This window comes from Rhodotorula paludigena (genome assembly GCF_050403205.1).
Source record: "Rhodotorula paludigena JCM10292 DNA, Rt_paludigena_JCM10292v1_ctg38, whole genome shotgun sequence".
In the NCBI taxonomy this organism is placed as follows: Eukaryota; Fungi; Basidiomycota; class Microbotryomycetes; order Sporidiobolales; family Sporidiobolaceae; genus Rhodotorula; species Rhodotorula paludigena.
This window is the reverse complement of record NW_027481420.1, coordinates 1-22927: the sequence shown is the minus strand read 5'-3', so window position 1 is coordinate 22927 and position 22927 is coordinate 1. Positions and strand designations below refer to the sequence as shown.

At 63.5% G+C, this 22927-nt stretch overlaps 12 protein-coding genes across 12 annotated transcripts; 7 read left to right on the top strand and 5 right to left on the bottom strand.

The window, feature by feature from the left end:
• Positions 1-100: 100 nt before the first annotated feature.
• Positions 101-2053, top strand: FYV10 (glucose-induced degradation complex subunit FYV10; the record flags this gene model as incomplete). The annotated part of the gene is made up of 6 exons (XM_076650607.1): positions 101-160; positions 238-798; positions 869-1123; positions 1189-1770; positions 1890-1979; positions 2039-2053. The coding sequence occupies 6 exons, from the start codon at positions 101-103 to the stop codon at positions 2051-2053; spliced, it is 1563 nt and encodes a 520-aa protein (XP_076503793.1).
• Positions 2054-2388: 335 nt separating this feature from the next.
• Positions 2389-3151, bottom strand: TIM11 (F1F0 ATP synthase subunit e; the record flags this gene model as incomplete). The annotated part of the gene is made up of 3 exons (XM_076650606.1): positions 2389-2453; positions 2569-2740; positions 3131-3151. The coding sequence occupies 3 exons, from the start codon at positions 3149-3151 to the stop codon at positions 2389-2391; spliced, it is 258 nt and encodes an 85-aa protein (XP_076503792.1).
• A 319-nt stretch (positions 3152-3470) lies between these two features.
• Positions 3471-4146, top strand: JCM10292_002868 (YjbQ family protein; the record flags this gene model as incomplete). Its single annotated transcript, XM_076650605.1, has 4 exons — positions 3471-3529; positions 3614-3674; positions 3764-4007; positions 4082-4146. The coding sequence occupies 4 exons, from the start codon at positions 3471-3473 to the stop codon at positions 4144-4146; spliced, it is 429 nt and encodes a 142-aa protein (XP_076503791.1).
• A 452-nt stretch (positions 4147-4598) lies between these two features.
• On the bottom strand, positions 4599-5813 carry JCM10292_002867 (uncharacterized protein; the record flags this gene model as incomplete). The annotated part of the gene is made up of 1 exon (XM_076650604.1): positions 4599-5813. The coding sequence occupies one exon, from the start codon at positions 5811-5813 to the stop codon at positions 4599-4601; it is 1215 nt and encodes a 404-aa protein (XP_076503790.1).
• Positions 5814-7418: 1605 nt separating this feature from the next.
• Positions 7419-8082, bottom strand: JCM10292_002866 (uncharacterized protein; the record flags this gene model as incomplete). The annotated part of the gene is made up of 3 exons (XM_076650603.1): positions 7419-7490; positions 7652-7754; positions 7868-8082. The coding sequence occupies 3 exons, from the start codon at positions 8080-8082 to the stop codon at positions 7419-7421; spliced, it is 390 nt and encodes a 129-aa protein (XP_076503789.1).
• Positions 8083-8254: 172 nt separating this feature from the next.
• JCM10292_002865 (S10 family peptidase) lies at positions 8255-10639 on the top strand (the record flags this gene model as incomplete). The annotated part of the gene is made up of 10 exons (XM_076650602.1): positions 8255-8465; positions 8672-8866; positions 8924-9325; positions 9397-9560; positions 9658-9711; positions 9772-9843; positions 9907-9932; positions 10003-10200; positions 10313-10497; positions 10578-10639. 10 exons carry the CDS (start codon positions 8255-8257, stop codon positions 10637-10639), a joined length of 1569 nt encoding a protein of 522 aa, XP_076503788.1.
• A 488-nt stretch (positions 10640-11127) lies between these two features.
• JCM10292_002864 (DHHC family palmitoyltransferase) lies at positions 11128-13105 on the top strand (the record flags this gene model as incomplete). Its single annotated transcript, XM_076650601.1, has 6 exons — positions 11128-11352; positions 11412-11496; positions 11564-11632; positions 11692-12011; positions 12083-12212; positions 12414-13105. 6 exons carry the CDS (start codon positions 11128-11130, stop codon positions 13103-13105), a joined length of 1521 nt encoding a protein of 506 aa, XP_076503787.1.
• Positions 13106-13159: 54 nt separating this feature from the next.
• Positions 13160-14082, bottom strand: JCM10292_002863 (uncharacterized protein; the record flags this gene model as incomplete). Its single annotated transcript, XM_076650600.1, has 3 exons — positions 13160-13781; positions 13849-14014; positions 14076-14082. The coding sequence occupies 3 exons, from the start codon at positions 14080-14082 to the stop codon at positions 13160-13162; spliced, it is 795 nt and encodes a 264-aa protein (XP_076503786.1).
• Positions 14083-14466: 384 nt separating this feature from the next.
• Positions 14467-15772, top strand: FES1 (Hsp70 nucleotide exchange factor FES1; the record flags this gene model as incomplete). Its single annotated transcript, XM_076650599.1, has 6 exons — positions 14467-14754; positions 14817-14844; positions 14906-15009; positions 15069-15092; positions 15149-15326; positions 15384-15772. 6 exons carry the CDS (start codon positions 14467-14469, stop codon positions 15770-15772), a joined length of 1011 nt encoding a protein of 336 aa, XP_076503785.1.
• Positions 15773-15920: 148 nt separating this feature from the next.
• JCM10292_002861 (uncharacterized protein) lies at positions 15921-18184 on the top strand (the record flags this gene model as incomplete). The annotated part of the gene is made up of 9 exons (XM_076650598.1): positions 15921-16171; positions 16233-16577; positions 16637-16764; positions 16821-17179; positions 17248-17392; positions 17461-17588; positions 17654-17710; positions 17802-17954; positions 18020-18184. The coding sequence occupies 9 exons, from the start codon at positions 15921-15923 to the stop codon at positions 18182-18184; spliced, it is 1731 nt and encodes a 576-aa protein (XP_076503784.1).
• Positions 18185-18379: 195 nt separating this feature from the next.
• On the top strand, positions 18380-19394 carry JCM10292_002860 (uncharacterized protein; the record flags this gene model as incomplete). Its single annotated transcript, XM_076650597.1, has 2 exons — positions 18380-18901; positions 18972-19394. 2 exons carry the CDS (start codon positions 18380-18382, stop codon positions 19392-19394), a joined length of 945 nt encoding a protein of 314 aa, XP_076503783.1.
• Positions 19395-19655: 261 nt separating this feature from the next.
• On the bottom strand, positions 19656-22851 carry JCM10292_002859 (uncharacterized protein; the record flags this gene model as incomplete). The annotated part of the gene is made up of 9 exons (XM_076650596.1): positions 19656-19832; positions 19889-20403; positions 20468-20679; positions 20747-20925; positions 20984-21226; positions 21293-22159; positions 22217-22277; positions 22340-22508; positions 22614-22851. Coding segments are annotated over 9 exons (2661 nt in total), but the record flags the coding sequence as incomplete, so codon positions are not given.
• Positions 22852-22927: the final 76 nt, after the last annotated feature.

Below are 22927 nucleotides of genomic sequence, written 5' to 3'. Positions count from 1 at the left end.
GGGGCGAGAGGAGCGAGGGTGACCTCGCCTTTGCCTGCTTGTCCGCATTACGCGCACTTTGTATTCCCCACTGCAACTCGGCGACTACGGCTGCGTCGCCATGAGCGCAAACAAGCTCGTGCCCGACCAGGTGCTCCTCCTCGAGCAAGCCACCCTCAAGGTGCGCGTCCCCAGCTGGCCCCGGCGCTGTCTCCGTCGGCTGACCTCTCCGCTGCCCCACCTCGCCGACACTCGCAGGCGCCCCTCGACGCGCTCCGCAGGATCCACAAGCAGACCCAGAAGACGTACGAGTACAACCTGCAGCCCGCGTCGACCCTCCAGAAGGACCTCGACGCCCTCCTCCAGCAGACGGCCCTCCAGGCCGCCGCCTCGTCCGACCATGCGCTCTCGGACGAGCAGCGCGCGCACATGCTCAAGAGCCTCGACGGCATGATCACGCGCATGCGCGGCCTCAAACGCAAGCTCGCTGACCTCGAGGGCCAGTCGAACCGCGCCGTCCGCGTCGTCCAGGCGCGCCTCGACCACCTCGCCGCCCTCCCCGACGCCATCGACAGCCCAGAGTACCCCGCGTGGGCCCGCAGGCGCCTCAGCCACCACCTCGTCGACTACCTCCTGCGCGCCAACCCGCCCCTCAAGCACACCGCGCAGGAACTCGCCCGCGAAGAGGGCATCCAGGACCTCGTCGACGACGAGCTGTGGGACGAGATGGCAAAGGTCGAGCGAGGCCTCGAGGAGGGGCGCCTCGACGAAGTCCTGAGCTGGGTCGGCGAGAACCGCACGGCGCTCAAGAAGATCAAGGTGCTTTCCTCGCGCTCGTTCCGCGTGCCTTTCTCTCTTTGACCGCCCGTCCCCCACCTCGCCCGCGCAGTCTTCGCTCGAGTTCCGCATTCACCTGCAGGCGTACATCGAGCTGTGTCGCAAGCGCGACCTGCTCCAGGCCATCACCTACGCGCGCAAGCATCTCTCGCAGGCTGCCGCAGCAGAGCTTGAAGCTCCCGCCGCGACCGAGGACGGGGCGGCAGCGACGACTGCCGAACCGGGTCAAACGTCATACATGGCAGAGCTGCAGCAGGTCCTCGCGCTGCTTGCCTACGGGCCCGAGACCAGTTGCCGACCGTACCAGGTACGTCTTTGCTCTCACGCCCGACTCGCCTGTTCGACTCACTGCTGAGTGGCGCCCATCAACAGGACCTCTACTCGTCTTCGCGCTGGTCGTCCCTCCGCGCCCTGTTCCGCTCGACCTTTTTCACGCTGCACTCGCTCCCGTCGATCCCGCTCCTCCACATGTCGCTCCAAGCGGGCATCGCCTCGCTCAAGACGCCCATCTGCGTCCCCGTCCCCGCCGGCACCGCGACCGCGCCCCCCTCGGCCTACCCGCTCGGCGGGCCCCCGCTCCGCACCATGATCACGCCCGACGGCGAAATCGTCCTCGAAGCGCCGGGCGGGCCCGCCGCGCTCACCCCGACGCCCGCACCGACGACGGCCGCCGCGAGCGGCGCGGCGACGCCTGCGCCCGCCGCGGCGGGAGCAGCGGGTCCGGGGGCGCCGCCGCCCGTGCACGGGCTCGAGGGCCGGCCGTCGCGCGAGTGCCCGCTGTGCGCGTCGGCGCTGCGCGCGCTCGGGCCCGAGGTGCCGTACTCGCACCACGTCAACTCGACGATCGTGTGCGGGATCACGGGCAAGGTCGTCGAGGGCGACGGGGGCGAGGGCGGGCAGCTCGTCGCGCTCGTGAGCCGCGTGACGGGCGAGGGGAGGGTCTACTCGAAGGAGGTGAGTTGGCGAGTCCTACTGGACGACTCAGTCATGTGCTCAGCGTCACCCTCTCACGAGGGGGGCCATAGCTCTGCTTTGTCGATATATGCTTGCTGACGCGCCCGCCTTTGCCCTAGGGTCTCGCACTTCGCGCGTCTCAACACCCCGAGGGCAAGCTGGTCGAACCCGTCACGGGTGAGGTGTTCGAGTGGGACGACCTCAAGAAGGTGGGCGTCGCTTTCACGCCTCCAAGGGATACCACGCTGACGATTGCGAACGCTCGCAGGTCTTCATCTCGTGACCTGGTGCTTTGCTCTGACATCCGTACTCTGTATCTTTGCCATCCGTCCTGTTGTTTCCACTTTCTGCTGCAAGGACTGTCGTGTTCCCACGGAGTGTATTGGCGATGGCCATGACAGCGAATGCCAACGGTCTACCGACCTTGCTCGTCGGAGAGCATCGAGCCATCTTCTCGGAACTTGGGCTTCCGCTATAGTCTCACCGTCCTCGTGATTAGCAAAAGAGCAGCCACTTGCCGAGAAGAAGGATGAAGGAGAAAGAAGAAAGTGAGAAATGACAACCGACGCCCCCGTCTAACACAGCTCCGCGCCCGCCTCCGACACTGCAGTCCCGTTTTTACTTGTCGAACGACTTGAGCACCGCCTCGAGGTCGAAGCCCGGTGCGTCGGGGTCGGTGATCACTGCGAGCGAGCGAGCGGCGAGGGTCAATACGAAGCTCGTGTCGCGCAAAAACGGGATGACGCGGATCCCGCGCGTCCTGGAATTTGCAGGCTGGGAGGAGACGACTCGACGCACGGCTGTTGTCGCTCTTCTGCTTGTTGGCCCACGCCTTCTTTGCCTCCTCGAGCCAGTGCTGGCGGAGCTGCACCTCCTTCTCGGCCTCGCGCTTGTCAAACTGCTGCTGGAGCGTCTGGCGGTGCACGACGCCGTAGACGATGCCGGAGAAGAGGGCCGTGTACCGGACGACCTGCGGAGGCGAAAGACCAGGGTGCCGAGAGAGAGAGGAGGGTGTCGGAGAATGGTGGTGTGAGCGCGAAATGGCGGGTGTGCGGGCAGGTGGGCGCGTCGAGGTGCAGCGTGTGTGTGCAAGCCAGTCAGCGCTGTGTCTCTGATCGTGTCGTTGTCGCTGACCGCGATCGCTCCGCACGAGTTGTCCGGCAAGACGCGCTCGTCCGCAAGACCGCGCTGCGCCGCCGCAAGAGCAGCACAGGCATGGAGCGGTAGGTGTCTTCAGCAGCCTCAAGTGCTCGGCTGTTCCAGCGAGGGTGATGGCGTCGCCTGAGCCGGGCGCAAGGGCGAAGACGGGCGATGGCGGCGGGAGGCTGCAGCGGGCGGCAGAGAGGAGCACGCGACTCACGTTGACTGCGGGCGAGACCATGGTGGACTGGGCGGGCTCGGGCGGGGGCAAAGGCGGGGACAGCGGCGCGGCGAGAGCGACGGCGGGCGGCGGGGCGGCTCGAGGCGAGTTCGCGTTCGACTTGGGCGCAGCGAGCGAGCGGAGCGTTCGGCCCCGGCGCTCTCTCTGGCTCTCTAGGACTCTCGAGTGCTGCTGCGGACACCCACTGCACACCGACTCGCGAGCTACCCAGTTTCCGACGCTTTGCTCGCACTAGGCTCCGTCCTCTTCTCGTCTCCGTCTCTCGCTCGGCCTCGTCGCTCGCATCTCCTCTGCCACTCGCTCGAGCGCATCGCACGTCATGGCATCGGACAACGGACGCTTCCAGACGACCCTCCGTCTCAAGTCCCGCTCAAAGGGGTACGACTTCACTCCCTTCTCCTCGTCAATGTGCCGGTCAACCTGTTCGGGATAGCCTGACTGACGCCTTTGCTGCACCTGCAGCTGCCATCTCGTGACCGACGAGATTGTCTCCGGTCTCGGAGACGCCCTCAAGAACACCAAGGTCGGTCACCGGCGTCACTTCTGCTCAAAGGCGGCACGACTGCCTGTCGATGCAGACACGACTAATGCGCAAGCGCCCTCCGCACCCAGATCGGCATCCTCTTCCTCTTCCTGCAGCACACGTCGGCCGCGCTCACGCTCAACGAGAACTGCGACCCGACCGTGCGCACCGACATGGACCGCCTGCTCGACGCCGTCGTGCCCGAGTCGTTCGACTGGGAGCACGTCGACGAGGGCCCCGACGACTCGGTCTCGCACTCGAAGAGCAGCCTCGTCGGCGTCAGCTTGCAGATCCCCATCTCGAACGGCCGCCTCGCGCTCGGCACTTGGCAGGGTGCGTTCTCGCCCAGTCCCTTCTCTCCAGGTCTCTCCGCTGCTGCCGGAATTCACACTTCTGCGCACACACAGGCGTCTACTTGACCGAGTTCCGGCACATGTCGCACTCGCGCAAGGTCGTGTGCACCATCATTTGAAGCGGGTTCTCTCTTCGTCGCCCTCCTGTAGATACGCCCTCCCACCCCTCGTATATACGGAATGCAGAGTCTACTGGCTCTCTCTCATTTCGAGCAGACGCCCGGAAAAAGGTTTGTAACGCTCGACAGGGGAGCCTTTTGCACATACGGTCCGAGGCGATGAACGAGCTAAGAAACAAGGGGGAGAGCAGAAAGGAGAGAGCGTGACTAGCAGAGGAGAGGGGTGACGACAACCGAGGCGAGCGAGAGTAGAGAAGGGAGAAGGGGAATCGAGAAGAGAAGTCGAGGCCAAAATACAGACGTGTGCGAATCAAAAGGCGGACTCTGCGTGGACTAGCACGCGAGAGTCGAAAGCGAAAATGCGAAGGGAGACAAAGGAAGACGGCGGCCTGCCTGAAAGTAGTAAGTCAGTGACGAAGGACATGAGTGGGCGACGAACGTGAAACACGCACTTAGTACGACACGCCGTCGACGGGACTTCCCGCGAAAGCAAACAGGCTCGCGCCCGGCTGCTGCGGCTGCTGCTGCTGTGTGGCATACGGCAACCCGAGCTCGACCGCCGAAGGAGCGGGGCCGAGCGTCGCGCCCGCGGCAAAGGCCTGCTGCTGCTGCTGGACCGCCGCGGCGAGAAGTTGCGGGTTGAAGGCGGGCGCGCCCGTCGCTGCAGCCGACCAGCCGAGCATGCTCGCGAGGTGCGCGTGCATGAGCGTCGGGTTGAGCATGGCCGCGGCGGCGTAGGCGTGCGGGTTGTGCGCCGAAGTCGTGGGCGGCAGGAGCGTCGAAGGGAACTGGACGCTCGCAGCCGGCGGCAGGCCGTGAGACGACGCCGCGCGCACCTCAGCCGGCGAGCCAGACAGGTCGGGACTCGCAGAGTACATTGAAGGGTGGTACGCCGGGACGCTGCCGGCGTGGTGCGGCGAGATCATCGAGTCGAAGAGCGTCGAAGGAGCTGCGCTCGACGTGATCGAGCTGGAAGGGCTCGGGTGACCTGCCACGCTCGACGACGGCGAAGGCGCGACAGGCGCAGGGGGCGAAGCCGAGGCCGCAGCAGCAAAGTGCGGCACGGGCTGATCCTCTTGCTTGACGACGGCCGCGAACGAGGCGGGCGGCTGCATCGTCATCTTCTTGGTCTTGCGGAGCGTCGCTTGGGTCGCCATCTTGCGGTCGGGGAGCGGGTTGGGCGGCGGGAGCGCGGGCATGCCGAGGCGCGCGCGGAGCTGGTCGACCTCGCACCGCAGCTCGTTGTTCTCCTTGATGAGCGTGTGCTCGCGCGCGGCCGAGTCGTACACAAAGTCGAGCGCCTTGCTGACGATGACGGCCTTGGACGGGCGCTTGATGTGCGACATGGTCGGCAGCGCGCGCGCGAGGTCGATGAAGCGCCCGTTGAGGCTCTCGCGACGCTTGCGCTCGACCGCGTTGTGGTTGGCGCGCTTGTCGGCGTTGTGCGGGCCCTTGCGGTTGTTGGACCGCTTGCCCTTCTTGGGCGCAGCAGACGAGGCCGCGAGCGAGCCGTCGCCGGCGTCGAGGTCGAGCGACGCGTCGACGAGGTCGTCGTCGCCGAGGGCGTAGTCGTCGTCCTCGAGCTGGAGCGAGTCGTAGTGGTCACCGAACTCGACAGCAGCCGAGTCGGGCGAGAAGCCGTAAGGCAAGTCTTGAGCGGCGGTCATGCTCGTGAAGGGGAGGGCGGAGGGAGGTCGGGGGAGACTGCATCCGGCGCGGGCGCGGACGGCCGAGGCGAGCACGAGAGGAGAGCAAAGGAGGTCAGTGATGTCCTGGCGAAGGACAGAGACAGGAGACGGGGGAAGCGCGGAGTCGGCCAAGTTGGCCGGTCCGACTTCGCTGTCTCGGAGCGGAGGGGCGAGACTCACGGGGCCTTTCCAACGAGGCGGCAGGCTCGAAAGCGCGCAGGGAAAGGGCCGTGGGGAGGTGGGCGGACCAGGAGCAGCAGTAGAGGCTCGGAAGCACAGGAACCAAGTCTGCAGGGAGCACGCTCGAGCTGGGCGAGGTCGCGGGGGCAGGCGATAAGGGCGGGGCAGGCGGTGTCGCGGCGGCGGAGGGTTCGCTGGAAGGCGGCGGCGGGGGAGAGCGGTCAGGTCGAGGTTCGCGAGCTGCATGGTGGCACACACGGCACGAAAGAGCGTCAGCCAGGACGGCGCAGGGCTCGCGCCACGACAGGGAAACCGCGAAGCGGGGAGGGGCGCGTGATTGGGTCGCTGCAACAGTCCGCCCGCTCCATCCGTTCTCGTCCTGTGCAGCGCCGTGGGGCGGCGTTGCGGATCTACCGTAGCTCAGCGGCTTCCTGTGGTGACCGTCGGGGGAGGAGAGGGGGGAGAGGGCCGGCGAGGACGAGAGCGAGGAGCGAGAAATCGGCAGAGTCCCCCTCCCTCGGCGCGCGCGCCGCAACGGCAGTCAATAGTCGGCGTGTATTCTCGCGCAATACACCCGAGCAAACGTAATCCGCCACCCCTTGGACCGACCCGCAGGCCCAACTCTATCCTCCGCTCGTTGAGTCGCCATCTTTCGTCACAACCGGCAGACTTCCGGCGTTGCCGGCTCTCTGTCGGCAGCCGCAGTCATCTGCTTCGCTCTGCTTCTGCGTGCGATGTCGCCTGACCTGCACCTTTGCTCGTCGTCTCCGGCTTGCTTGTCCCCGAGTGGCTCTCATTGCGCGACGACCCGTGCTTTGTCGAGCTTAGTTACCTGCTCGGATTCTCACGCCCTCGCCTGCCACCGCATCCTTGGCGGCGGAGGATCGAGTCTTAGCAGGTATGGCAGAGCTGGACTTGCTGTTCGATATGGCTCTCCTCCGGCTTCTGAGGCGACAGCTAGCATCAAACGCCTGGGAGAGGGCAGTAGCACGTGCTCACCTCTTCCGCGCGGACATTGCGTCGACGTGGGACGACGTGCTGTGGTCGTGCTTTCGCGTGCGAGCGGCGCGACCAGCGGCAGACCACTTCCGTTGCCTCCCCTCCTGCGCATTACGGCCGTGCTGCAGCTGCAGCTGTCAGGGCAGCTCCGACGCTGCTGCACACAAGCTACCGTACCAGGCTTGGCGTGCCCTTGATCGCACGACCTCAGATTGGGCGTCCTCTTGAGTTTGTCTTTCAGCACGTCTCGTTGCGTTGCGTACGCTCGATACTCTCAGCTTACCTCTGGTCCAGCAGGCTCACCGTACGGGAAATGATGTGGTCGTTACAGCGGAAGGGCGAGACAGCGAGACGGGAGGAGGTACAATGAAGAGGAGCAACACTTTTGCCACTACGAAAGCAGGATCACGCAACAAACTGCTTGAGCTTGCTCGGGTCACGCAGCTCCGACTCGATCAGACGCGGCGCAGAGTCGAGCTGCACGCAGCGAGAGGAGTGTCAGCGGAAGATGCAGACAATGCGAAATGAGCGAGGTGACAGGAGCCCGGCTGGTCATCCCTCAGCACTCCAACAGGATCCAGCGGTATCCTCTGTGGCCAGGTACACCCCATTAGAACGCTCGAAGCGATGGAACGCACCGAGCTAGCGACGTTGGCCTCTCCTCCTTCGACGCGAATGATGGTCGGGATGCGGTCGACCTTGAACGGGGGCTGCCGGAACTTGTTGTTCGGATCCCTCCACCTGCAGACAACCCAAACCGTCAGCGTGCAAAGCCAGCTCGTCGCGTGTGTCGCCGGCGAGCGTGACCCCCACATGGGATGCCGAAAAGGAGGACGACGATGACGCGGACGCACTCTTCGCGCGAGCCGACAAAGACGAGGGTCGACTTGTCCTGGGGGACGATTTCGTCGACGCTAGCCTGGACGTCGCTGCAGTCGGGGCACCAGGGCTTGCCGGTGGACTCGTCGAGGGACGAGAAGAAGACGAGGAAATGGGGGCCCGAGGCCGACTTTGCGCGGTTGAGGAGGGCCTGCGGGTCCTGCGGGTCGCTAGGAAAGAGCAAGGGCATCGTGGTGCGGTACTCTGCAGGCAAGCAGGAGCGGCGAGAGCGAGCTAGTCACCGCGAGGTTGCTTCGCTGCGCCCCGCGCGACCTTCCCGATCGAGGCGGCGCTGGTCGCTCGTCGTCGCTTTCGTCTGCACCCGCTGCGTCTCTGTCTTACCGAGAGCGCACCTGGCCAGGATGCACTCGCACTGGATCGTACCCGCCCTCGCCGCCTCGGCCCTCGCCCTCCCCCAGCAGCAGCAGCTCCGCTTCTCTCCCCCCGTCGCCGACTCGCTCGCCATCGACCTCTCGCAGGCCTGGCAGGGCCTCGTCCACTCCAAGCCCGTCGGGTTCGCTGCCGAGGGCGTGCGCAAGTTCAGCCAGCAGGTCCGCGCCGACGGCATCGACTGTGCGTACCCTCTCGTCCGCTCGGTGGGGTGGGGCCGCGCATGCACCGCCCGCCACCTCTCGCGGCCGGCTGGTCGGGTGGATCATTGGACCGACTTGCAGGCTAGGCGTTCGCGAGGCGCACCGCGACAGGCTGATACAAAGACACGAAGTTGCCCTGGTTGAAGTGCATCGACTGACCCCTCGTTCTCGGCCACGCGCTCGCAGTCGAGCTCATCCAGCATGCCGAGTTCCCGACGCACTCGCTCCGCATGAAGGAGCCGCGTGCCCTGTGCGACACCTCGTCCAAGCAGTACTCGGGCTACCTCGACATTGCCGACGACGCCCACCTCTTCTACTGGTTCTTCGAGTCGCGCTCCAAGACGCCTGAGAAGGACCCGCTCGTCCTCTGGCTCAACGGCGGTCCGTACAACCGTGTGCCAGCCGGTGTGGCCGTCTGTACTGACGCGATTCGCGCAGGCCCTGGCTGCTCGTCGACGACCGGTCTCCTCTTTGAACTTGGGCCTTGCGCCGTTGCCAACGGCGGTCTCAACACGACCTTCAACCCGCACTCGTGGACCGAGTCGGCCAACGTCATTTTCCTTGACAGCCCCGTCCAGGTCGGCTACTCGTACGGGAGCAAGACCGTGTCCAACTCGCAGGACACGGCCGAGGACGTGTACGCGTTCCTGCAGCTCTTCCTCGAAAAGTTCCCCAAGTTCCAGAAGGGCGAGTTCCACCTCGCCGGCGAGTCGTACTTTGGCACGTACGCGCCCAACATTGCGTCTGTCATCCACAAGCACAACCTCAACAAGCCGACGCAGAGCGCCCTGCACATCCCGCTCGCGTCCGTCCTCATCGGCAACGGCTTGACCGACGCCTGTGCGTTCTCTTCCTGCTCGAACCCCGTGAAGCACTGGCGAACTCGTGCTGACTCAGCGACGCTTCTGCAGACACGCAGTTCGCGTCGATGCCCGAGTGGTCGTGCTCCAAGGGCGGCGAGCGCGGCAACCCGTACGGACCCATCTTTGACGAGGCGACGTGCCAGTCGATGCAGTCCAAGGTCGGCACGTGCCAGCGCTTGACCGAGTACTGCTACAAGATGCCGTCGCGCTTCGTGCGTTGCCTCCTCTTCTCGGCTTCATCCGAAATCTTCGACTGATTTCTCCTGTACCGCTTCCCCTCGTGTCTCTCCTGCACGCTCCTGCTGGCAGACCTGCGTTCCCGCCACCCTGAGCTGCTGGCAGGTCGCCGGTCCCATTCAGCAGGTGCGTCTCACCCTCGCGCGGAGAAGGACATCTAGAGGCTGATCAGTACCCGCTCACCAGGCCAACATCAACCCGTATGACATCCGCCGCTCTTGCGATCGCAACGGCGAAGACGGCCCGCTCTGCTACAAGGTGCGCCTTGCACTTTCTACCGCACTGTCGTCCGAGTTCTGACGCACAATGCACAACTCGCAGCAAATGCAGTGGATCGAGACCTACATGTGCGTTTTCGCTCCTCACTCGAACACTCTTCCTGTCGGGACGCCTCTGACGCTCTACCCGCCCATGCAGGAACCAGCCCGAGGTCCGCAAGGAGCTCGGCGCGTCGCCCGACCGCGACTTCGAGTCGTGCAACATGCAGATCAACCAGGCCTTCCAGCTCAACGGCGACGTCGCGCACAACACGGCCGGCCTCATCCCGGAGCTCCTCGACGCCGGCATCCGCTTCTTGATCTATGCCGGCTCGGCCGACTTCATGTGCAACAGCAAGTAAGTTCGAACGGAGCTCGATCACCGACTATCGAGGCGAGACACGGCGGCTGACTCGCTGTTCTGCCTTCGCTCTATCCTCTCTCCTCTTCTTTCCTCCCGCTCTTCGCAGGGGCAACCTCGCCTGGACCAACGCGATGGACTGGACGCACGCATCCAAGTACCGCAAGGCCGACCTGATCGGCTTCAAGTCGAACGGCAAGAAGGCCGGCCACACCAAGGCGGTCTCGCCCAACGGCGGCGCGGGCCTGTTCCGCTACCTCGAGATCAACGAGGCTGGCCACATGGTCCCGTACGGTGCGTCGTCTGCTGCTCTGTCACCCCGTGGCGTGAGGGCTATACTGACATGAGTGTGCCCGCGCCATCCCGGATCGCAGACCAGCCCGAGGTCTCGCTCGACTTCTTCACCCGCTGGATCCGCAACGAGTCTTTCGAGTAAGGAAAGCGAACCTGTATGGTTGTGCGACCTGCGAAGGGTCGTCTCGGGCCTTCAAGCGGGCTTGAGCAAGGAGAGGAAGACGTGCGCGTGGTAGCAGGAGACGGACTCTTGACTTTCGGCCCTCACCGCGCCTCCTGCAAATTTCGTTTCTGCAATCCATGTATCTCACATCGATAGCGAATGCTTGGGCTTCTCTGGAAGCACGCTGGCTTGGTCGCCATCTGTCTCCACCTGTTCGTGCACCGCCTCGTCCCGGACTTCGCCCTCTCCCCCTCGCTCGTCCACCTCGAGGCGCCTTGCCCGGGTGCGCAGCACTCGCAAGCGAATCAGCGCTCGACGAGGTCCGACAGAGCGACCCGAACGTCTCGATCGCTACGCACACTCCACCAGCTCGGCACCGCGCAGTCTGAGTCGCTTAGATACCCGGCGACGACCGTCGACGAGCAGAAAAGGCGCGCGTCACAGCTGCGAGATCTTCCACGGCGCAGATGGGCAAGCTGCTCGGACGCGTCTGGGTCGGCGGCACGCTCTCGCTCATCTGCTTCATCGGCTACTCGTCGCAACTCTGTGTCGTCCTCCCGTCGTACCGGTGGGACTGGACGAACCGCGACCTCTGGAAGGTTCTCGTCCCCTTCAACGCGCTGCTCGTGCTGCTGCTCGTCAATTATGCGCTCACGGTCGGAACGGACCCGGGGCGCGTTCCGGAGGGATGGGTGCGTCTGCCATCTTCCGCAAGAATGAGGGTGTATCGGCTGACAGCGAGGACGGACAGGAACCGGACTGGCGGCAACTGGAAACCGGGGAGATGGAGGTCAAGAAGCAGACGGGCGGGCCACGTTTCTGTCGAACTTGTCGAGGTGCGCCTTCGCTGGTCTCTTTTCCCGTTCTTACGCAGACATGGTCGCTCACCTGTCTGGCTGTCAGCTTACAAACCGCCACGAGCGCATCATTGCCGGCAGTGCAAGCGCTGCGTGCTGAAGATGGACCATCACTGTGCATTTCGTCCGATGCCTGAACCTCTTTACGGATCCGCTCAGTTTGGTGTCCTTCAGGTCCATGGGTGAACAACTGTGTCGGGCACCACAACTATGGCCACTTCGTCCGCTTCCTCTTCTTTGTTGACATCGCCTGCGCATATCACCTTTGGATGATCTCGACGCACGCGTTCCACTCGCTCGACTTCTTCATCACGCCTTCAACGTTCCAGATCGTCATGCTTATCCTCAACTACACGGCTTGCGTCCCCGTCATCATCGCCGTCGGCGTCTTCTCGCTGTACCACCTCTGGTCCCTCCTTGTCAACACGACAACCATCGAGGGATGGGAGAAGGACAAGGCGGCGTCGCTCATGCGGCGCGGAAAGATCCGCGAGGTGCGTCCTGCCCTCTTCCCACCACAAGGGGTCGCCGAAGCTTGAATGAAGCTCATGCGCTTCTCTTGCAGTACCGCTACCCGTACCACCTGGGCTACCTCTCAAACGTCCGCGCCGTTCTCGGTTCCAACCCCCTGCTATGGTGCTGGCCGCAACGCGCACGAGGCGATGGCTTGTCGTATCCTGTTGCCGTTGGAACGGGTGAGTCTCCTTCCCAGCGAATCCGGTGGGACAGATGTGCGAGCATCTGTCGCACGCCTTCTAGCACGGGCTCGGCTGCCGTCGTAGGGAGTGCACCAAGCGTCGACGCGCTTCTCTCTGAATTTCCCGCCTCAACAGCGAAAAGAGGAGCCCTTTTGTGGAGGACAGATCGCTGACTTGCGATGACGATGCGTTGCGCAGAACCGAAAGACCAGCTGTCTTGGCCCCCGCGCGACACGCTCCCATCCTATCAGCAGCAGCGACGACGCAAAGCCCGGCCGCCGCCGCCGCCCGATCAAGCCTTCACATACGGTTCAGGCCTGAATCCCAGTCTCGTTCCTGGCGGTGCAGGCAGCACTCGCTTGCGTCCAACGGCACGGAGGAGGGCGCCGTACCAGGACGACGAGGACCACACGAGCGGGGCGAGCGAGAGCTCGGTCTCGAATGAGCGGGACGACGAGGACGACGAGGACGACATTCCCCTGCATGTCCTGGCAGCGAGACGCACGCGCGAAGCGCTGGCTGCAGCGGGTGCCTCAGCCGATGCAGAGGACGTGGAGGCCGACGAAGCGGCCGAGGAGGAGCAGGGAGAGGAGGATCTCGACCCGCGGCGCGCGGTGCGCATCCGACGCGGGAGCGAAGGGTTCGAGATTCGTCCGCGGTGGGCTACTGCAGCTCATGCGGAAGAGGACGCGGACGCTGTCAGGCGGCGGAGCAGCGCGAGCGAGGGAGGGAGCGAGTCGTGGGAGCATGTCGGGGCTGCGGAAGACGAGACGGAGTGGGAGATCGACGACGAGGGAGACAGGCGGAAGATTGGGCCGAGGTACCGCTACTATGTGCGGGAGGAGGACAGCGAGAGCGATACGGACGGTTCTTCACTCGGAGTCAACTAGGATCGCTATTCGATACACCTGCACTACAAGAGTACGGATCACCGATCACTGACGCTACTGTTCCGCCCCGCGCTGATCTCGAGGCTGGAAGTTGTGCGGAAGCTCGACAGCGTCTCCTGCCTCTGCGTCGTCTCCGACATCGAAGATGGCCCGGCTGCCCGTCAAGTCTGTGCGCCCGTGCGCACTCCGTCCTGCATCCCGCGCAGAGCTCGCGAGCCTCTCGCTGCCCAGGCTGCTGCCACCGTCTGCCCCGCCCAGTCTGATCCCACCGGCACGCTCGCCCTTCCTCAATCCCCAGAATGCCCTTGCGATCCCATCGCGCTTCTCGCCTTCACCTCGCAGCGCACGCATCCCACGCTCCGTGCCCCACCCGAGCGCTTCTCCGCCGCGCTGCAGCGCCGAATAAGCGGAGGCGGCGAGCGACTGGGCGTGACGCGTGTCGAGGGTGTAGGCGCGGCGAGACGGGAAGGACGGGGACGGGGATGACCGAGCGAACTCTTCCTCTTCCTCGTCGTCTTCGTCGCCCGAGTGCGTCTCGGAGATATCGTCCTGCGAGGGGCGAGTGCGAGGTCGCGGCCGCGAATGGAACGTAGGAGATGCGAGGCTCGCTTCGAGGTCGTGCTCCGAGAGGCGAACGCCGCGATGAAGCGGGAGGAAAGAAAGCTTCTCTCGCAAGCTGTGAGAGTGCGAAATCGTCAGCCAGCGGACGTAGACCGAGGTTCCGCCTTGAAAGTGAGACGAACTAGTCCTTGGCGCGTTCGTACAGCTCGAGGCTCTTTGCGCGGCGGAACGAGATGAAGAGCAAGCACAATAGCGAGACGGTGCACAGCGTCAGCCAAATCCACGGCGGCAAGACAGCATCATCTCGCGGGTCGCCCGGGTCGGTGGGGGGAGGTGCGGGCTCGTCGTCTGTGGGAAGGCTGCTCAGTTTGTGTCCACATCGAGTCGCAAGCCTCCTGTCTGCACGTACCACTCATCGCACGGATCAGAGAAGGAGGCTCGGTGCGTTGCGGACTGATGAGGATGGCTGTGCAGCCGAGCGTAATCGCCAGAGCGAGGAAAGCCGGGCCCTCAAGACGCGTCTCGGATGGCGTTCAGGCAGCTCTGCGGTCTGTCCGGCACTGGTCTCCGTCCGATCGCGGGATGGAAGCGGACAGACGGCGATGGAAGCCACCAAACGAAGCGGCGAGCGGAAGCCTTTCGTGATTTCGTTCTTACTCTCCACTTTGCTGCTCAGTCAAGGCAGACGTGCACTTGTAGACTCGTGTTACCGCGACCACGACCAAGCAGCTCCGCTACTCCCGCATCGCCCGTCTCTCGCCCTTCACCGCCACTTTCTTCCCTCCCTCGTCTCGACCGTCATGCCGCGCGCTCAGGATCCGAGCCAGTCGCTCTTGCGCTGGGGCATCGAGAATGCCCAGCCAGGCACCCTCCGCCAGACCGCTGAGGACATCAAGGCGGGCAAGCGCCCCGACCTCAACCCCGAGATCCTCAAGGCCATGATGGGCCAGTCGGACGCCGAAAAGATGCGCGAGTGCATGCTCGTCATCGAGGGGCACTGGGTCGACCGCGACGGGACCGGCGAGGTCAAGAACAGCGCCGACATCACGCCGGAGGACCGCTACCGCGCGTGGGAGGATCTCGAGATGGTGCGTTACTTGCTTGTTTGCTCCATGCGTCTTCGTCATGCTCATTCTTGTTCCTCTCACAGCTCATCCAGGATCTCGACAATGCGAATGGTGTGCCGTGACTGTCGCGCGGGAGCGAGGAGTGCCATGAGCTGACCATCTGTCTGTGCAGACCTGCAAAACATGGGCTTGTGGGACCCGATTATCAAGCATCTGACATCTGACGACGACGAGACGGTCATGTACGCATGCTGGGTGTGCGGAACGGCGGTGCAGGTACGCTTGCGTCGTCCACCTCAGGCCTCGGAACCGTCGGCTCATCTTTCCTCGCCCAGAACAACCCCAAGTCGCAGAAGGCAGTGCGTCACTCACTCCTTCTTCGTTCCTTTGCTCCATACTGATGGTCTCTGCGCAGTTCCTCGACCACGACCCGCTTCCCACCATTTCCAGCATCGTCTCCTCGAGCTCAGCATCGTCTGAAACGCGGGCAAAGGCTCTGTATGCGCTGTCGTCGGCGCTCAAGCACTGGGACGCAGCAGTGCAGCGGTTCTCGGAGCTCGGTGGATGGCAGACACTGACGCAGACGCTGCAAGGTACGTCTCACATTTGGACGAATCCGCCGTCTCCGGCTCACACCGGTCATTCGGCAGATCCGTCCCTCAAGATGCGCGCCAAGACTGCATTCCTCCTTTCGCAAATCGTCACCCAGTCGCCCGACCCCTCTTCTCTCCTCTCGTCCCTCCGCACCGCCTCGACCCTGCCGACCCTCATCGACTCGCTCTCCCCCTCGACTGCCGTGCCGACGGGCGCGACGGGCGAGCAGCAAGCAATCGACCGCGACTTCCGCGACAAGGGCCTGCGCTTCCTCGTCAACACGGTCGAGCGGACTAAGGGGACCGACGGCGGACTGAGCCGCGAGGAGAAGGATAAGGTGCAGAACGTCGTCGCCGAGGCAAAGCAGGACGGCGAGTGGTCGCACGACGATGTCGGGGTGGCAGCGGACGAGTGGGCCGCGTTCAAGGAGGAGCTCAAGGCATAGACATGAGCAACGTTGACGGAGATTGGCTGCCCCCTTTTCGTCCCTCGGGTCCGGCCTCTTTTCCCCACCTCGTCGTCCCCACAGCCGAGGGATTCGCGCTGTTGCTTGCTTTGCCGCGCCTCTCTGCTTTCTCGTGCATTGCGACGCTATGGCGCAAAGCGAGTTCCACTACGATCGCATACTGCAGGACTACGGGCGGGGCATCCCCTGCCCGTCCGACTTCTCTTTCCCCTCTCACGTCGTCGACGCTTGGGCAAAGAAGCAGCCCAACCAGCCGGCCATCCACTGGGTCTCGCACGACTTTGCCCGCGAGCGTGTCGTGTCGTACGCCGAGCTGGCCGAGCTGAGCCACCGCGCGGCAAAGGTCTTCGAGGAGGCGGGGCTCAAGAAGGGCGACCGGTGCTTCGCACTCCGATCAGCTTCTGCAAGACTGCGTGACTGACTGCGTCTTCCGATGCAGCGTCCTCCTCCAGCTGCCGCGCGTCGTCGAGTTCTGGCCCGCAATCTTCGGCCTCATGCGCATCGGCGCCGTCCCCGTCCCCGGCACCTCGCTCCTCGTCGCCAAGGACCTGCAGTTCCGCGCAGGCGTCGCAAACGCCAAGGCGTTCGTCGGCGATGCAGAGTCGTGCGGGCGCTTCGAGGAGATCCAGAAGAGCGTCGGAGTGGAACGCGTGTTCCAGGTGCGGACAAACGGGGACAAGCTGGGGCAGGGGCGCGTCGACTTCCAGCAGGCTGTCGAGAAAGTTCCCGTGGGAACGAAGTGCGAGGTGCCGCACCAGAAGACGGATCTTGCGATCCTGTTTTTGTGAGTTCCCCTTCCGCCGGCCGGTACTTTCCGCTCTTGCTCACCTTGCCGCTCTACAGCACGAGCGGGACGACCGGGTCGCCAAAGATGGTACTCCTCGAAGCGGAGCATCTGTTGGGCCATACCATTTCCGGCCTGTGGTACCGCCTCAAGCCGGGCAAGCTGTTCCTCTGCATGGCCGACCTCGGTACGTCCTCCGCAGCCCTTTTCCACACCGCAAGACTGACAGAGATGCGTGTCAAGGCTGGGCCAAGGCGAGCTATGGCTCGATCGGCTGCTTCAATATGGGCGCGACGTATTTCGTCCAACCCCCTCCGCCGGGCACTTTTACTCCAACGCAGCTGATCGACGCCCTTCACAAGTACCCAATCGAGACGCTCTGCTGCCCGCCGACCATCTACCGCTCGCTCGTCACCTCGTCTGCCAAGTCGTACTACCGCAAGAACCCGCCACAAGCGCTGTCGCACTGCGTTGGTGCCGGAGAACCGCTGAACGCCTCGGTCATCAAGGAGTTCCGCGAGCTCACGGGCGGCCTCGAGGTCAAGGACGGATACGGGCAGAGCGAGACGGTCATCTGCGTCGGGAATTGGGAGGGCGTGCAGGTCCGTCCTCACCGCTTGCGAAGGTCCCGCTCAGCTGGCTGACTCTTGCCTGTTACGGACCCCACTAGGTCCGCGAAGGCAGCATGGGCAAGCCAGGACCGTTCTTCCAGATGGGCATTATCGGTCAGGATGGCGAAGAGCTTGGCGTCGGGCAGGAAGGCGAGATCGCCATCCGGACGGACGAAGGCGGCGGGGCCTGCTGGATCTTCAAGGGTGAGCCGCGTTTCTCCTTCTGCTTGTAAAGTGCTGTTCAAGCTGACGGAAGCGATCCCCAATGACAGGATACGTCAAGAATGGCAAGATCGACAAGCGCGAGAAATCGCATGGCGGCAAGACGTGGTACTGCACTGGCGACCGAGGACTGCGGGACGGCGACGGCTACTTCTGGTTCGTCGGACGTGATGACGACGTGCGTTTTTCGCTCCGTGCCATGCATCCAGGAGCCGCTGGCTGATGCTCTCCGCCCGACACCAGGTCATCACGACAAGCGGGTATAGGGTGGGGCCGTTTGAGGTGGAAAGCGCACTCAAGGTAAGTCTTGCGGTGTTTCTTGTTTTCAAAAGTGCATGGGCATGGGAGCGCAGGCCAAGAGCTGAAACGAGTCGTGCGCCGCTCCCTGCAGCTGCATCCTGCCGTCGCCGAATCAGCGGCCGTCGGCTCTCCGGACTTGCAGCGCGGCGAGGTTGTCAAGGCTTTCATCATACTTGCTGAGGAATACCGAGACAAGGTCAAGCCAGGCTCACAGGAGGAGAAGGATCTTGTCCTTGACATCCAGGTCCGCCCCTTGGCTACGCTTCGGGCCTCTTGTTCCGTGACCTGACACGTGGGTTCGCGCTGCAGAACTCATTCAAGCGCGACACCGCCCCATACAAGGTGCCGCGCGAGCTCGAGTTCGTGAAGGATCTGCCGAAGACGGTCTCAGGCAAGATTCGCCGCGTCGAGCTGCGCGAACTAGAGAAGCAGCGCAAGGCGGACGTGCTGCGCCAGATCAAAGCCAAGCTGTAGAGCATCAGCAAAGACCAGAATGTGCATAAAGACCAGAATGTGCATAGTTGTCCAATGTTGCCCCCCCACCGTTTTCACGCTCAACTCAGCCCAGCTCAGAGAATTTCGGACGTCCCCCGCAAGTGTCGAAGTTTTCGCTGGGAGCCGCTCCGAGCTGCTTGCTCTCGCTTCGACGACTACCTCGGCTCCGCTCGCATGCCTCGATACTACGGCCCTCCGCAACCCAAGGCGACAGCACAATCGACTGTCGCGCAGGGAGTCGTCGTCTCGCCCGCTGCGCTCGCGCTCCTGCTTCGGGCCGAAAAGGCGACGCAGACCAGGCTTGCCGCGCTGCAGACGAGCGTCGAGGGCGGCGCAGCTGGTCAGGCGTCGACGGAATCGTGGTTGTTTGTCGCAGTTGAGGTCCGTCGGGACGCCTTCGCAGAGGCGTGCGAGCAGGCTTTCAGGCCGATGTGGGATTGCAGGGGGACGAAGTCGGAGTTCTGTGGCATAGGCAGGGACCTCGCTTGGTCCGGCTGTCCCATCCGTATGCACCGGATCGAAATCGGCAATGAGGACGACAACTACCGCAAGTCCGCGTGGACCGTCGAGGCGTTCTTACAGGACAGGGCAGAGCTTGAGGATCCCGATCCCGAGGAGGAGAACCCGTACGAGGAATCGCTGTGCGCCCAGTGCTTCAAAAAGTACGCCGTCCTTGCTCAGGAGGGCTTGCGCGAGGTCAGTTGCATCCGCTTCGCTCCCTTAGCAGTCCATCCGACACTGACCTTGTGACCACAATGTCCGTCAGGTCAGCATCGGTGCATTGAAGCCGATCCTTGAGCCCTTCGGCCTGCACATCCTCCCGCCTGCGCATCGCAAGTTCGACCAGAAGTACTGCCCACTCGTGCTCTCGCACAAGCCCGCCGCCTCGCGTTGGGCCGAGAATTCATCGGACGCATGGTCATCTATTTCGAGCGAACGCAATGGTCTGCGTCACGACGGTGACGCGCTCGTCAGCCTCCTCGAGCTCGACCCAGAGGCGCTCAGCCCGCCGCTCGCAGCCGACCAGTGGAAGTATCGCAGGTTCTTCGAGCAGTACAGTGGGTTGTGGGCGTCCTTCGACCTCGCCGCGGCGCCTCTGAAGTTCGTTCAGACGGGAGAGGCTCCGCAACCGAAGGTCATCTTGCGGCAGGAGGTCCTCCTCGACAAGGGCGGCAAAGGGTATTGGTAGACGTCTGCACACTACGACTGCAACGCTAGTCAAGATTACTCCAGGGCTTCCGGAAAAGCCGACCGCAGATTCGTACTTTAAAGACGAGCAGTCCCTCGGAGCGCGTGCCACGCCCAGCTGCGTCCTTCAACTGCATTGTCGACGTCCTCGTAGCGATACATGCGCTTAAAAATGGATCGGACGTTGTGGAATTGCGAAACAACATGCACAGAGTGTACAAACTTCCGAAAGCACTGCAAAAGCCTTGCGGGCTTCTCACCCTCAAGTGTCGAGCGCCTCGAGGAAGGCGTCCGCGTCTGCCTGCGAGATCTCGCCGCCAACGATGAGACCGAGACCCGCCTCGCGCAGGTGCGCAAGGTAGTCGCGCTTCATCGCGTTGCCACGAAGAGACGTCACGAGCGATTTGAGCGACGAGTTGAACGCGTTCGCGACGTTGTGCTGCTTGTATGTGGGTTAGCACAGAGTAAGGGACGAGTGACCGACCACCCACGCACCTTCTGCGCCGAGTTGCGCGCCGCCTTGATCTCGTCGGTCGCCATGCTGTAGCGGCTGGTGCTGAAGCTCGTCTCGACAAACTGCTTGGCCTGCGACATGTTCTGCTGGATGTCCTTCTCGATCATCGACGGCGGCACCTTGACGAGCACGGCGTCTTCGTCCGCCTCGTCCTCCGTATCCGGCTCGGCCGCGTCATCCGTGTCGGGCTCGACGTCGTCGTCACCTTCGTCGTTAATTGCAGCCGCAACATCTGCCGCAGTCGTATCCGACTTGTCGGCATCGGCAAGAACAACATCGTCGTGTCCAAGCGCAGCAGCACGTTCGTGCGCCGACGGTTTGATGGGAGACGGCGTCTGCGTGGGCGGGTGTACCGCCGGAGCCGTCTTGGCTTCGACCTTCTCGACGGCGCCAGCCGCTTGCGTGCCGAAGATGGCGTCGAGCTCGATCTCATCCTCGAGGTCGGGCTGCGCGTAATTCTGGTTGCGCTTGTTGATCTTCTTGGGCTTGGGCGGGACTTCGAAACGGGTCCTCGGGTCAGTAGGCGCCCTGATACGACGCACAGAGGGAGAGAAGCGGACCACGGCGGATGTCAAATGCGCGGAGGACCTTCTGCGCCGCCTCCTCCGACTGTGCGGCCAGCGACGCAGGCGGGTCCATGTACTTCGTCAGGACGGGGGGCACGGGTGGGAGATCGCCGTCAGGGTTGGAGAGACGAAAGACGAGCGTGTTCTGAATATTGTGAATCGCCGGCGAGAACGAGTCCTCGACGCTGAAGAACTCCGTCGGATTGCTGCGCCACGGTTATGACTGAGTCGATGGACGCTGCAGATTCGTGTGAGGCGTGAGCGAGAACGCACCCTTCCTCGTCCGGAGGTCCCGCCTCGGTCAGATCCATCGCGTCAACGAAGTCGTCCATCGCGTCGTCCATTTCCTCAGTCGGCAGCAGCTTGTTGTCGTGCACACGCTTGCCCTTCCGATTGAAAAGGCGCTCGAGCGAACCGAGCTGGAACTGGCGCAGATCCTCGGCGAACGGGAACTGTACAGGCGACGACGATCAGCACCATATGCAGGAGTGATAGCTGCAACGGACTCACGCGAACCCAGGTACAGTACTCGACGCCTTCTTCGTTGATCTTCGGGTAGAGGACACCAACCTGGGGATCGGGCATGCGGAAAAGCCCATTGCGCGTATAGCCCTTCTTGACGAAGCGAACGACGGCCATCGTCGAGCGCTCGTCCATGGCATTGACGAGAGCCGAGAAGAGCTTCTCCGAGCCGAGCTGGCCGCGACTGGCTGTCACGTAGAAGACGTCGCCCATTCGGTAGTCGTAGCGAAGCTGCAGCGTCAGAAATTGGTCAATGCGAAAGAGGTCCCTTGATGAATGAATGGGGAAAAGACTTACGTCGGACTCCTTCATGAAGCTGATGATCTCCATGCCGGTCTCGAGACCGGAGAGCAAGCCGGCATCGTCCTCGAGCTCGCCGACATCGACCAAAGAGCCGCCGTAGTGGTAGGCGGCCGTCAGCTGCGCTTCGTCCTCCACCATGCGGTCGTCCTGGTCGTCGTCCTCCTTCGAGCTCTCGTCGTCGCTGTCTCGAGGTTGCCGGCTGCTCGCTCCAGGTTGTTCGTCCAGCGGCTTGGGAGCTGGGCGATAGTAGAACCTGCGTTCGCGCGTCACGCCGTGCGTGGCGAGGTCGGCATCCTCTCCGTCACCCGCTCGCAGGCCCGCCCGCTCGAGCGCCGAGTCGAGCGTTACGCCAAGTCTGCCGAGCGAGACGCCATCGCCGACCGGAGCCTGTGCCTGATGCTCGCGCGTAGCCTGAGCCGCCTCGCGCTCCTTCAGCCTGATCGCCTCCTTGGCCTCCTCATCCTCGTCGTCGTCATCCTTCAACGCTTCGGCCCCGCGCTTGATACCACGCTGCTGTTGCTGCTGCGAGGTCGTCTGACTTTGGGAGAGGAAGCCCTGGCTCTGGCTGAAGGCTCCGCCGCGTTGTCCAGGGCCGGCGCGCTCGAATCCGCGCAAGCTCATCTGCTTCATCGTCGGTGCTGCCGCCGCGACCACGGCCTTCTTGACGTCGACCCAGATGCTCAAGGAGCTTTCAGGGTGCTTTGCCGGATTGCCGAAAGTGAGGCGCATGCGGTCAGCGCGAGAGTTGACCGTCTTGACTTGCGGCGTCGTGATCGCCGCGAGCGCGAGGCGGGCGTTGGCAATTATCGAGTACTGCTCGAGAAGCTCGACCAGCTGCGCGAACTGCCGCTCGTTCTCCCTCTATATAACCGAGCGAAGTCAGCAGAATGGCGGCTGTGCTGGCGGAATAGTACTCGCCTTGATGTCGGACTTTGCCTCTTCTTCGTAGCCGAGATCTTCGTCGTCAAAGTCCATGCCGCTGTGCAAGACTGCAGGTGAACAAGGCACGTATGGGGAGGACCGGCGATCGGCCAGACGCACATGACGCTCAAGCTGATGTTTTTGCTGTTCATCTGCTTGGCGGCACTCTTGATTCCGTCCCAGTTGATGGGCGACTCGCCGTCCGTGATGACGCAGATCTCCTTGCTATACGACTTGATCGAGGTGTCGGCATCGAGCGTTTCGATTGCGAGGATGATGGCGGTGAAAGCTGCCAGTCGAAGGAAGGGCGGGTCAGTTCGAGTGATTTCCTGCTACAGTGATCCATGCGTTGTTCGAGCCTCTGCAAAGGCACTGGAAAGAAATGCAAGCGCACCGTCTCCTGCAGGACCTTCGCCCGCGACGGCGTCGTCAATGCGGTCGACGAGCGACTGGTCCATCGTCTTGGTGAGCGGAAGCAGCTCGTAGCAGTGTCGGTACGGGTCCTGCTGCCGATCGAACTTCTCGTCGCGCTCCTGCGCCTGCTCCTTCGCGCGAGTCGTCAAGAGGTTCTTGGTCTTTGAGTGGCCGAACAGGATGACGCCGAACGGGGTCGTCTTGAGGTCACGGATGATCTGCAAGCAGTCACGAGCACGTCAGTCTGCGCCCCGCTCTGTGCAGAGCGAGCGAGCCCCCCACTTGCCCGCTGGA